General features: G+C 36.2%; 1 protein-coding gene across 1 annotated transcript in view; it reads left to right on the top strand.

Annotated features, from left to right (window-relative positions):
- Positions 1-1,686, top strand: part of LOC129741169 (uncharacterized) — a 77,052-nt gene extending 75,366 nt beyond the window's left edge. Inside the window, exon 4 of the mRNA XM_055732878.1 lies at positions 1,595-1,686. Coding sequence (XP_055588853.1) covers positions 1,595-1,686 — 92 coding nt within the window. The remainder of the gene's footprint in view (positions 1-1,594) is intronic.
- The last annotated feature ends 13,171 nt before the right edge of the window (positions 1,687-14,857 follow it).

Raw genomic sequence — 14,857 nt, forward strand, 5'->3', positions numbered from 1 at the left:
ACAGTTCAAAATGATGGAATATAAATTGATGGGGTGTTGTGTTATGGTTTTACTTTTTATGATTTCTTTTCGTATTTTCTTTCCGAAAAAAGTGGGATACAGCTAATTTTTGTTTTTTTTTTTTTGAAAATTTTATTGTTTCTTTCATAGCCGCTATCAAATTTAGAATAATTAAACACTTCACTATGGCACAGGCAAGGTGTTTAGCACTGGTGTTAGAATGGTGATGATCCGAAGCCCAAACTTCCGGCTTGACGGGGTCCTCGGTTTAGAAAAGTTGGTAATAACAAAAATAAACCTGAAATCAAGAGGAATGATTTAATTTCAGATATTGAAAACAAAGTTTCACATCATCTCACCTTTCTTCTCGTTAGCACAGACCCTTCTAAAGGGAATTCTGGATGCTTGGGCAGAGACTCGAAATTCCGCGGCCAATATATGCCATTGATGGGTGAGTTGATTCCGTGAATTCCAATTTCCAAAAAAACCATTTGGGGATCTAAGGCGTCCATTTTCATATTGGTACTGCTCGCTTTTAATTGTATATTCTGAAAAAAAAGAAATTAGAAAATGTTACTTGTATAGAAACTGTTCTGATCATTAGAAAAATTCGCAGACATCTTTTAAAAATACACAAAATACATACCGTTCTATTTGTTGATCTTCACTTTTTGTACGGATGGGCTGAAATTAATAAACTTCAATTTCAGTTGAACAGCGACACAAAAAACGAACAAAACCTCTGAGCAAACATAAAATGTATTATTAATCGAAACTGTATAATTTATTAGATTTTCTTTTACATTCTACCGATCGAGTGTGGCTCGCAAGATTCATTGGATTTTCCTATAAATTTTAATGGGTCAATCTCTTTTAGGACCTAACTGTAAAATTTATTGTATTTCCCGGTCATTTTTAGTGAATAAATCGTTAGCTTGTATGCGGACCATAAATTATTACAAGTATTGTAATGACCCTATAAAATTAATCGCCCGATTTCGTTCAGTGTGAATACCAGAATGACATTCATATTCTACCTGAAATCGAAGAATCAGTTGTTATAAGCGTTAAAGGATTTTAAGGCCATGGTCGAGACGGACAAGAAAGTAAAGCGTCTCAGAAGCGATAATGGCACGGAATACGTAAACAAAATGTTCGACAATTATCTGCATGTCTGCTGTCCCCCACATTTCGGTAAAGAATGGTTTGGCAAAGCGAATGAACCCCACCATATCGTGGAACGAGCTTGGGCATTGTTGTTTGATGCTAACCTAAGTAAGCGGTTTATGACGGAGGCAGTGGGCACAGCATGGTATTTAATAAATCGTTAGCCAACCATAGGTCTTCAAGTTACTCCAGTAGAAAGGTTTACTGGGAAGCTTCCTGATCCGAGCCACCTCCAAGTTTTTGGAGCATAAGCAATGGCTCATATTCCACCAATCAAGAGGCGTAAGTGGGATAAGAATCAGAGGTTTGTTTGTTTGTAGGTTACACAGCGCATTCAAAAGGATTTCGATTATATAATCCGAAAAACAGGAAGATCTTCATCAGTACAAGTGTTGTGTTCCTGAATGAAGTCAACCACAAAAAACAGAAGAGGAACATATTTCCGGTGGCGTAGTGCAGTCGTCGATTGACGATCCAGCTACTGTGTCAGAACCAAATCCAGACGACACAGATTGCTGAGATGGATACGAATCAAGCATGGAAGAACTTAATTTAACACTGGTCGATTCGAGGATTCATCATACTGCGCTCTCTCCGCAATCTTTTGAACATTCACCAAATGCAGGTGTGACGCGGCGAAGTGCGAGGGAGCACCGGATACCAGGTAAGTATTCTATCTTTATGACGTTCAGTATATTTCCTTAGAAACTTGCATCACCCCAGGTTGGTTCGAGATGTCCGGGTCCAGTCATCGCGCTCCCGTCACGCAAACAAGAAGAATTGGTTGATGTCAGAGGCAAGTGTTCCTCTAATAACGTTTCGTGCAACGAAGTTTCGCATTTGTTTATTCCACAGCATATGCTTTGGCAGCAACTATGTGCGACGAGCATCTGCAGGCGCTGATGGAAAACGAAACTTGGTCGCTAGAGAAACTTCCGACCGGGCGCAAGGCGTTGCGAAACAAGTGAGTCTACAAACTGAAGGTCAAATCCGATGGATCGATTAGCGTTTCAAGGCACGATTGGTTATTAACGGTTGTTCCCAAGTCGAAGGTTTCGACTATACCGAAATGTACTCGTCAGTTTTACGCTACGCATCGATTCGGTATTTGATGGCCAAGACAGTGGGGGATGGATCTTGAAATCTATCAGGTAACGGTAACGGCTTTCTTCCAAGGCGACCTGAAAGAGGAAGAAATATTAATGCGACAACCAGAAGGGTTCGAAGATGGTACCGATGGGGTTTGCAAATTGAAGAAAGCCTACGGTCTGAAATAGGCTAGCCGAGTATAGAATCTCAAGCTCGATTCTGAATTGCGGCGGATGGGATTGCGGCGCTCGAAGAACGATTCTTGCGTGTACTTTAGGAACGTTACAATCTATTTGGACGATTTGCTCATATTCACGAACGCTGATAGTATGGCCAAGGCGCGTGAAACGAGAACTGACGAGCCGATTTAAGATGAAAGACATGGGTCGAGTTCAGCAGGTTTTAGAGTGCGTTTTACACAAGGAAAAGGAACCGTAGCGATTGATCAAGCAAGAGCGTTACATAGTAACACTTCCGGAAACAATCCTGTTTCAACTCCCTTGGATGTAAATCAGAAATTGACTCAAGACATGTGTTCCAAAACGGTGGCCACACAAGAAGCGATTTGGTGGAAAGGATTCCTAGCAGAGCTGATGAGTGTCGCGGGACCAATAGCTGTAAACTGCGACAACAAATTTGTTATTATTCTTGCTGAGAAAGAGATGGGTTACTTGCCACGCAGTAAGCCCATCGACATTAGACACCACTTGGTCCGCGAACAAGTTTAGCCTAAATCAATCAAGCTTAACTATGTACCAACAGATCAACAAGCAGCGGGCATTCTCATTCAGGCAGTTCCTCCGAACAATATTCTGTGACCCCCCGATCGTTTATATTCCTGAATAGTGCTGTTATATTTGCACTTTGAATAAAAGATTATTTATAATATTTAATTTAACTAAGTTTACGGGGTTTTTCTTATAAAATACAAAACGCGTACTGTTAGGTTTAGAGTCACCTTAGAAGTGAAGCATCGTTTATTCTTCTATGTACAATTTGTGTTAATGCTATAAACTCTCTCTTTGACTTTCTCTTCCTCTCACATGCCATCGTATAGTGTTCCCAGAAAGGGTTTCTAAAGGATGTCGAAATCCTATTAGACCGAACACTACAACTCCTTGATCCTCTAGTTGAAGCTTACAATTTTCCAAAAATGAACAAATAAGAATTACATTTTTCAGAACTAATCTCAATGATTACAACTTCTTGCTTTCTGTTCGAACGTATTGAAAAATACAAAAACCAAAATATTGAATAGGCATTATCGAATTTTCTACTTATCTTTAAAACAACTTACTTCTATTAATAATAAACGAAATCATCGACCTTTTTTCTTTTAATAGTTCTTTTGGATCTTCTGAGCTTTTCTGAAGCCTCATGATCACAATGAATATTCGTATCCTCCGAAAAAACGAAAGAATCGGCAGCAAAACCATAGAAATCACTTTCAGAGTCACTGTCCAATTCTCCATCATCATATCTTCTTCTCTTGAAACTGGCACTGTGGGCAGGTTCCACGGGCAACCCAGGTTGCGGTTCAACTGACTCAACATCCTGGCCTAATGAAGCCAAACCGTCAGACCGACTCAAATCCAAAAACTGTCCTCCGTTGGAAACTGTCGAACGCCTAGCTCTCCGATAAGAATCTTCACAGACTTTCAACTGACGTTTGTGCGCCAAAATGACTCGTCCTCCCAGGAAACCTGTGAAACATTTGGAGAAAACCATTTTAAAAACGTTACTGGTAACCATCTCCTCAAATCTGATTTAACTGGATTTCGATAATATATCAGATGTCCATTTCTCACATTCAAAAAAGGATCTTTCAACCTTGGTGAGATTAAACCAGATTGTTTAGAATTATCATCATTTTTCAATGGCAAATTATTTTTCAAATTACTTTTCGGATTGATCAAATCTAGTAAAATCTTTGGCTTGTAGGAAAGTAACCGCTCAGAAGGAAATTTACAATCATTACTCAAACAAGTGTTCCTGTAGTTAAACAAAAATAAACAAATTTGTTCATCCGTGTCAAGTTTTTTTATGTTTGAATCTAACAGAAACTTTTTCAATACTTCCTTTACCAAACGAACCATTCTTTCAGCCTGTCCGTTGCTTTCCGGATGGTATGGCGGACTTTTCAGTACTTTTATGCCCTGTTTCTCAAAAAATTTAACAAAAACATCTGAATTAAATGGCGGGCCATTATCCGTCACCAAAACATCTGGCAGACCATATCTTGCAAATATGTTGAGAAACACTTTTATAACTTTTTTGTAGTCTGTTCCGTTCTTCATGTGTTCTAACTCAATCCATTTTGTGTAACTATCTACAATTAACAAGTAAACTTTGCCATCCAGATGAAAAAAATCCGCATGAATTCTCGAAAAAGGTCTTAAGGTTGGTATCCATGGAGAATATTCAGGAAGCTTATTTGATGAAGTCCTTGATCTACAAATGTGGCAAGATTTTACGTGTTCCTCAATGTCCGTATTAAGACCAACCCAATACACAGTTCTCCTTGCGAGTTGCTTCATCTTGGTAATTCCAACGTGGTTAGCATGTAACATATCAAGCACCTTTTTTTGCATAATCTGTGGTATCACTACCCTATCTTGAAAAAGAACACAGCCTTCTACCATCTCCAAATCCTGATGCATAGAATGAACGTCCCGGAACTGCTTATCAATCCGTTCAGGCCATCCTTTATCCAGGTATTTCAATATCTTTGATATGAAACTGTCATTCATACTTGATTTGGCCACTTCTTTGTAATTCAAAGGAAATTCAGGTGTAAAGTTAAGGTTTTTAACAAAATCTTTGTCAAATTCCTTCGGAACTTCATCCACAACAGGAAAACGTGAACAAAAATCTGCGTTTGCTAATTTTGATGCAGGGCGATAAATAATATCAAAATGCAGACAGATTGGCAGCACTGCTGGGTGTAGGTTAAAAGTTTTTAGTGGTAATTATTTTATGATTTTTATTGAGAAATGTTACATGTAGAGAATTTTAAAAGTGTTGAGTGTACGGGCAAGACAATTCTCTTTATTCCTATGGTGTTCTCTTTTCTAAAAAAGTGTTTTCAGGTAAGTTTGCACAATTTTTCATGGGATTTTTCATTCGGATCTCAACCAAGAAACTCAGCGAAAAATTTGATGTATCCATTGAAGCAAAATCTTTGATGGTAAGCAGTATGGATACACAGAAAAAAAAATCATTAAGGATTGATTTTTCATTTGACTATAAGTGAGTAAATTTAGAACGTTTTAGGGCATTTGATCAGCTTTAAAAAAAAAAATAAAAAAAATAAAAAATAATAATAATAATAATTTAACCTAAACATCCATTGAACATTTTAGACTATATTCATATAATTAAGTTATAAATCTATTAAAAAAATAGCTGCATAATTCTAAATGCACCTATTTATTTTCTCCGTGTAGTTAAACGCATTCCCTTTTGCTGCATGGGTTCTTCCATGCACTCGAAAAAATGAACGAAGAGATGGTGTACAAAGTAAAGATGGGCAATCATTATTTTTCAAGTTAAACACATTTATCATCCCATTTAAAATTTAATAGGCTACAGCGGTTTAAATTAACTAAATTATACACTTTATTTAGAAATCGTAATCCAGAAAAACTAATAAATATGTATTTGTATATAAGTTTATTTAATCGTCTTTGAAAAAAAGTGTCTTTGCGTTCGTCAAATCAAGTTTGTTTTGGAATCAAAAAGAAAACAGCAAAATGATCCAAAATTTTCACGACAATTTAAAACTTAAATACATGTATTTTATCTCTGAGCCCAAATTAGAAGAATCGAATCAACAGCGACTACTTTGGAAAGAACGAAGGACTTGCCAGCTGAGGGACGGAAGGAAATACTATCCTGATACGGGGTTGTAAGTTGTCGAAGTCATCTGGTAAGTGGTTTTTGAATATATTATTTTTACAATGAAAATGCATAATCGAAAGTTGTGAAAGTTTTTTTTTTCTTGGAAATCGAAATGAGTTTGCCAATATTGGACTTTTTAAATGAAAGCTTGAATTTAAATGATCAATTCAATCATAATGCTTATCGGATCGGACTATTTGTTGAGAGTAAAGATTGAAAGATGGGATCACTTAGAGTTACAATATCTTAACTATTTAGCATTTCATGAATGAAACCTTTTTTTTATTGGAGCATTAATTTTGAATATTAGGATCGACTAGAATTGAATGGAATCTTAATTCAATGGAGAATGGTTTTTTTTTCTCGGGAGAAATTGGTTCGATTTTTTTCTGTAAAGTTTGTTAAAATCATTCATTCAGACTCGTGATTTTATGGCAGCTTTTTAATTATCGGTGTGTTGTGCGGAAGAGTTGTGGATAATAAGATGATTGTGTTTGTGAAGAATTCACCGGGTTGTGAACAGTCCATAGCTCGATTCGAACTATAATTGGCAGTACACGTTTCGGAAAGTGAAGTTATGGTTTGTTTTACGCTTTGGGGATGATATTTTTGTACTTCATGAAAGAGCAAACTTTCGATTATTCAGAAGTTTTCTTATTTTAACACCAGTGTTAGAATTTTATAATAAATGGGAGGATTTATATAAAAATAATGTTTAGAGAGCGCATGTTTAGGCTAATTTTATAGTCAAATTGTGAAACGTTTTCAAAATATTAAAATGCACTTACATTCAATATTAATTATGACCAACAACTAGTTAAAACTAAAAAACTTATTTTATTGCATAACTCAGTTTCCTCATACTTTTGTTGTTGATACAAGAATTTCAAACATATTTCCACAACGTTAAAAGTTGTTTCAGTACCAGAGCAATGAGTTAGTTCGTTTTACTGGTCTTTTAATATTTTTGAGAATTTAACATCAACGTCTATATTCATTTGGTTTTTAAAAATGTAACATTTATAAATAATTTCTTTACAGGATTACATGTCAGCACTCTGCACCATAACAATTATCTTAACAATTTAACAATTTTTTAACAAACCATTTCATTATCTTGAATTTTACTCAAATGGAATTATTTTATCAAACTTAAACTATAATATTTCTTCAACAGTTTCAAGCATTGGTTTCTTATAATCATTCTTGTTTTCCAGCATAAACACAACATTTATCACAAATCTGAATTTTAGAACGAATATTTTTACAATATGTTAAATCATACAAATAATGTATTCCATATTCAGCTTCTATCAAATCATCGGTAAACGCATTGCCTCTTTGTTTTTTAGTTTGAATTAATTTACCCGCAATTCTCTCTCTTATTAACATAAAATTTGATATTCTTGGTATTGATTAGTTAGTTTAGGTAGGAGTTCGTGCCAACAACCATAGCATATTTTAATATGTAGTAAAACCAATACCAACCAATACTGTTATTTATTTTACCTTGAACGAAATGGCTATATTACCTACTACTATTTTACAGTTTTATGTCGTATGTACAAAAAAATTTTTTTTTCCTGCAAATAATCACTAAAAAATTTAGATCGAACTTAAAAAGGTTCAGGCTATCCAGAAACATGCCAAACAAAACAAATAAAAAACAGAGATGTATCAGCAAACTAATATGATGATTTCAACATCATTTGTCATTGTTGCTTGAAAGCACAAGGAGTAATGGTACAACGGTAATCTATAAGGGTAAGCGATTAATTAAGTTTAAATTTACAGGAATTTCCAGCTGAGGCATATCACATTTATGGTATAACCAAATTTACGGGCTCAACTATTTTTTATTTCTTCAAATAACATTTTCATATTACATTAAATTATATCATAATATGTAAATCATTATGTTACCCGTAAAAAGTATACAGTATATTATCATTAAAACATAAATATTTGTAAATCCTTAAGATTTTCAGCTGGATCGCCACAGGATGAATAACAAGTAGAAAAGGAGAAATTTCGAACAATTTATTCATCAAATGTTTTATTAACCATGTTTTTTTCCAGAAAAATATGATAGCTATCTTCCAGTTTCCAACTGTTACGACCATTGTTCAATTTAAAAAAAAAAATATCTACTATTTTTTTCACCCATATTATTTATCTTCATCTATACCATAATAGTAACTATAATTGAAATCAAACTAAATACATGTTCATTTTTTATTGGACGTATTAGGGTGCTAAGTTTATATAATTTGGCGGTTATATATATGAAGTTCCTAGATATGTCAACAATAAAAGATGGAAAGACTAATCATAATTACATGACCCATTTGGTCATGCGGCTATGATTGGGCGGGGCTTATTGGCAATGAAAGTAGCCTCGGGATGTGCAGTTGCCATTCTGAAATGGGTTACTGGAATTTCAATAGAGCTAACACCACCAGCACCCGCGATTGAACAATTTTAATCAAACGGATTAATATTGGCTCTTTTGCATAACATACCTGCCAGCTCAGGGGGTCGTTGGATGGATTATACATACATACATACATACAGGGCGATAAATAATATCAAAATCGTAAATGGATAATTCCATAATGTACCTCTGTAATCTGGTAACTGAAATGGAATTTCGCCCCTCTTTACCCAAAATACCAATTAAAGGTTTGTGGTCTGTGTATATTACAAACTTTTGTCCATACAAAAATTTATGAAATTTTTTAACAGTACAGACCACCGCCAGTGCCTCTAGATGCAAAATCGGGTATTTTTTCTGAGCATCATTTAGCGAAAAAGATGCAAAACTTATTGGACGTTCTTCTCCGTTAACATCATGAGCCAAAATGCCACCCAAACCGTATATACAAGCGTCTGTAACGACAACAACCGGTTTATCAGGGTCAAAATACTCTAACACTTTGGGTTTCAACAAGAATTGTTTACAATCGCTGAAAACCTGCTCACAATTGTCGTCCCAGACATATTTAACATCTTTTTTTAAAAGTCTGTAAAGAGGATTGACACGACTTGACATATTTGGAATAAATTTTGAGTAGTACGATACCAGTCCCAAAAATGCCTTCAATTCCGACACATTTCGTGGAGATTTCGCTTCACGAATTGTTCTTACTTTATCGGGACAGGGCGAAAGACCACTGTCAGTCAAAATATGTCCCAAATAAGGTAAACTGGTAACAAAAAATTTACACTTCTTCAAATTAACCTTGATATTGGCCTTAGCAAGTTTTTCTAAGACTCGAAAAAGGTTACTCCTGCACTCCTCAAAATTTCTCCCAGAAATTAGCACGTCATCCAAATAGCAAACCACATTCTTCAGTCCTTTCAGAATCTGGTCCATCACTCTTTGAAAGATACTAGCCGAAGATGAAGCTCCTTGTGGTAACCGCTTATACACAAACAAACCCTTGATCGTGTTTATCACCATGAATTTCTTGGAACGTTCAGATAACAATAATTGTGTGTATGCTCCAGCCAGATCAAGCGAACAAAAGACCTTAGAACCAGACAAAGTCGCAAACAAATCCTGGGGCACTGGCAAAGGATAAATATTCGGTATCAGTACCTTGTTTATTGAAACCTTGCAGTCTATCACTAACCGGATATCTTGATCCTTCTTTACAACTATAACAACCGGAGACGCCCACTCACTAGCATCAATAGGTTCTATTATTCCATTCTTTTCTAAATCATCCAAACAATCTATTACCTTCTGACGAAGCCTGAGTGGAACGTCATACGCTTTTCGAAAAATTGGTGTGTCCTCTTTCAAGACTAAATCACCCACAAAACCTTTTATAGGACTGGAAAAATCCTTATCAAAAACCGTTGGAAACTTACTCTTTATCTCTTCCATCGCTTCCATTTCCTTTAACGCATGTATGGTCTCGCAGCGTAATTGTGGTTTAAGAAAAGTATCTCTCCAGCCGGCGTAAAAAACGTCCATCCAAGAACGGCCCATCAAAGGAACGAAATCGTTATCGCAACGCAGGATCACTAGAGATAATCGGTGCTGACTACCATTCAAAAGAACAAAAGCATCAACCCGTCCCAAAATGTTAAGACGTTTGCCGTCAATGACCACCAATCGTTTAGAACATTGCTTGAGAGGTAAAAATTTGAAATGTTTTAAATATTGCCTCTCCGAAATAACTGACTCAGCTGATCCACAATCTAACTCCATTTTAATAAGCTTGTTCTCCACCAAAACTTCAATGTAGCATGGTTCATTTATTTTGTTGATAGAAGCGATCTTCATGCAAGACAAATCTTCTTCACTGTCAGATTGCAAATCCTTTTTAAGACGTTTGAAAAGACCTGAGTTAGTAGATTTAGGCGAATCGACAAACTTTACACTAGCCCGACGAACCCGAGGACTTTTATTTTTCCGACGATAACAATAAGCTTTGGTATGACCTTTTCGATTGCAAAAGGTACAATGAAAAACGGGTTTATTGCTGAGCTTATTGTTGCCTCTTTCATCCCTCGGTTCACTAAAGGATGCTGAACGATTAAAACTGCTACTACTACTCCGCGATCTATAGCTCAACCTAGGTTTATAATCCCTTTTTCGTCCCAGTCTGGCCACGACACTGACCCGACTAGTTTCGGAATTTTCCAATCTCTGAGTTCTGTCCCAAGCAAGTTCCTGGTTAACTATAATTTTTTCAGCCTTAACCGCTGTCAAATCTTCCTCATCAAATAGTTTTTTCCGTAGTTTGGGATCCTTGATTCCCATAACTAAAACGTCTCTTATCGCTCGCTGTTTGAAATCCCCAAAATTACATAATTCGGCTAAAAATTTTACTGCCAAAACAAAATCAACATTTTTCTCATTAATTCCTTGTCGACGGGACCAAAAATTGTAGCTATGCACTACATCGGAATCGCTCTTGTCATAACTTTTCGTGAGTTCAGTTGTTAAATCATTATAAGAAATTTCTTTGATGTTTCTCCCAGGAAATAAAAGCTTCAATTTGGAGTACACCTCTTGTCCACAAACTGCAAGAAAGGAAGCTTTGTACTGTTCCTCCTTGTAGTTGTGGTGCACAAAAATCCACTCTAACTGCTCAATATACTGTGCAAAAGGTATTGAACCTGGGATGTATGGATCCATGGTTGTGGTCAAAGACATATTTGCTTTTTGTTTCAATAAAATATCAAAAGATAAAAAATGGTCAAAGTCAAAAAAAACCGAAAATCAAAATTTAAAAAATAAATAAAAGAAAAAATAAAATTATCAAAATATGATTGCTAAATCAATTGTCAATAACGTATCACAGCACAAAATCAGATAAAATTCAAAAATGCTGTCGAAGAAAAAAAAATAAGGTAAACAAAATCACATACCTGAATCAAATGTTGTTCCCGAAAAAAAACAAACACTTCTTTGCAATTATGCTGCAATCACTGGAAACAACCAAACCAAACAATGTATAGCAGCAAACTTACAGCAGCACCTTCAACAGCGCAACGTAACAACAACAGCAGCAGCGAAAACCACCCGGGAACAGCAACAACACTCGTCCGGATCGCGAATTCCAACGCTTTTTTGTTTCGATGAAATTCTACTAGAATGCAACTCCGCCGATGCAAATCACCAACTCACTGCAACTCAAATGCAACTGTCAGCCGACACTCACCAAATGTCAATTCTGAGAGAATTTCAGTTCAGTGCCGTTCAGTGAGACGGAGTGAGATGGTCACCCAAATGTCGATCACCAACCGTGCTCCCAAACACTCGGAGCAAAGTGAAACAACGCAGTAACTCACTCTCCAAATGAACGCTGTTGAAAGAAAATAAACGAAGAAAATATCAATTTAGTGAAATTACTGAAGAAAAGCAAAATGGCGTTCAGAACCACCAAAAATGTGCTTTTCATCAAACCAAAAACTGTAGTTTTCACTACCGTTTCCCAACAAAAAGGGAAATGAAACAAAAAAAACTGTCGCGTTTTAAACCGAACAACCAGTGTTCGAGAAAAAATGTGATTCGGAATAAAATAAAATATAACTACTAATAAAAGGCTTTGCCACCATTAGAGTTATAAATACCAAAATCACCAAATCGCACTATACTTACTGTACGGCTAAAGGAAAAAAAAAATTCACACAAGCCGTCTTAGCGATATTATACAAATCCCACTCGTCGCCAATTGTTATATTTGCACTTTGAATAAAAGATTATTTATAATATTTAATTTAACTAAGTTTACGGGGTTTTTCTTATAAAATACAAAAGGCGTACTGTTAGGTTTAGAGTCACCTTAGAAGTGAAGCATCGTTTATTCTTCTATGTACAATTTGTGTTAATGCTATAAACTCTCTCTTTGACTTTCTCTTCCTCTCACATGCCATCGTATAGTGTTCCCAGAAAGGGTTTCTAAAGGATGTCGAAATCCTATTAGACCGAACACTACAAGTGCATTGGATATGTAGCGCTGATGTGGTCTAGTGGATAGGCTGGCGCGAGATTCCCGGTATCGGCAAGAAAAACTTTTGGGTTCGAATCCCATAAGTTGCCGACAGGTAAGATGTGTTTCATTGTACCTATAAATAATCATATATTTCGGAGGGAACGCATCTGGGGATAACCTGAAGAGACTATTGCAAGCGGAGTGGATTGCCAACCATTGTAGGACTCTGAAGGTTGGATGCCTTCCCTCGACGAACCATCGGCCGTGGAAGCCTGAGAAGCAATTCGAAGGTCAAGTCACACAGACATAGGCTGATCCTTGCTACCGATGGGGGAATCATACATACATACATACATACAATAGTGCATTGGATAAGTCTGGAATGTGGCAAGTTCCCAGATATGCGGATGTTTTATTCTTCGTTCAATTTTACTAAAAAACGCCACCGAGGTAGTAAATTCGATTCGGAGCTTGAGTAATAGTTTCGAAATCTTGAACTGATATTAAAACTGAATTTTGAATTTGATTCTAACTTGAAATTGGAGTAATAAGTGTTGATCTGAGATCCAAGATGTGGAGTGTAAGTTCACTATCGAATTGTGCCGCCGTTAAAACTCGAGATCTTAAATAATTTTTTGTTGGTTTACAAATATAACGCTGAAATCCAAATCCTCATTCGGTGTTTAGATTCGGAATGTGTGATTTCTATCTTGAATTCAAAGTCTGATTTCATAAATCCCAGCCTGAATTTGTCTTCAAAAATCAATACCTGTAATCTGTCATAAATGTATGAGTTTTTAAATAGAGTTAGATCCCAATTGAATCAAATTATTTGATATCAGAATCAAAGATATAATTCGAAAGATTCAAGCTTTAAACTTAAATTTTTTTTTGAATCTGTGAGTATTTGAACTTAACTCGATTTTCAAAAAAGCCTAAGTCTTAGGGCTTAACGTGTATGAGTTAAAATATTCATCGAAGTCTAAGCCAGATGGGGGAATCTGTCATTTGAAATGTAAATGTTTTTTGTTTAAGAATTAAATTATGATTCGTTGTTTTATTTGTGACAATCGGAATGTATTCCTGAATACCAAGTGTCACCAACATTGTCGTATTTAAACCTAATAGGTTATTTTTATTGCTCTTCAACGAAGGTAACACACCTTAATAAGAAAAAGAATTTTGTCTGGCTCAGATTGTATTAAAAATCAAAATAAAATCCTAATTTACGACACCTTCTGATGGCTTGCATCTAAAACAGACTAGTGACAACCAGATGCATTCATCGACAGCTCAAGATTAGACGTTTGACATTGACTAGTTTTTTGTTTGGTTCGTTCTAAAAGAACGAATAACTAACTGGATACCAAAAAGTTAGCATGATCCTTTCTCCAGATGCACACATTCTCGTGATCGCCGTGGAAATATGTTTTGAATATTTACGGTCAGTAGCATTGGGGCTGAATCAAGTTTCTTTTTGGCAAAACAAGAAAAGATGGGTTGAGAAAAAAAATTCTCCTCGGAGATGGCAAGGAACAAATCGAAAATTTCACATTTGAATATTGAACATTTTCGCTAATATTTTTTTATGTTTCTGGTTCGAAACTTCCTTTTGCTCTTCGCTTGATCACCCCATGAAGATGGGAAGATGATAACCCGCGGGGGCACCGGTCTCCAAGATGTGTTAGACTACTTTTTTATGCGCCGAATCGCGGTTTTTGGGTGGATTTCTTCCATCTGATATTTTTGGAACCGGACCGGACCGGGGGTTATTTGCTCTGGGGGTAGTCAACCCGCAGGTTTGGATTCTTGTTTGTGAGTTTTTTTCCTGTGTTATTTTTTTTCTCATCCGATGTTATATATTCATCGATCGAGGACCCCGATTGTTTGCTTGCGCGGAACCGGCCAACACCCGTTTGGGGCCATCTTCGAAAAAGCTGAAGCCGTCTGTCTCTCTGCTTTCTGCTATCGGAGAAGAAGAATTTGGCGGATGCCTGTTTTCGGCCAATATAAAAGCCTGGGACGCCCAACTGGACGATGTTCTATCGTCTTAGATTCCTTGGAGAAGACAGAGGTAAGTAAGTGCTAAAACAGTTCCTGCTGATTTGTTTTGTCTTCGGTGGAAGAACCGGATTTTGGGTGCTCTTTCAAGTGGATAAACATTTGGCTCAAAGTTCAAACGAAGCTTCTGTTTGTGAAGATCGGTGTGATTTATCATCTTCCAGTAGAATGGTGGGAACGAAAAGTGT

Source organism: Uranotaenia lowii, chromosome 2 (assembly GCF_029784155.1).
Source record: "Uranotaenia lowii strain MFRU-FL chromosome 2, ASM2978415v1, whole genome shotgun sequence".
Lineage (NCBI taxonomy): Eukaryota > Metazoa > Arthropoda > Insecta > Diptera > Culicidae > Uranotaenia > Uranotaenia lowii.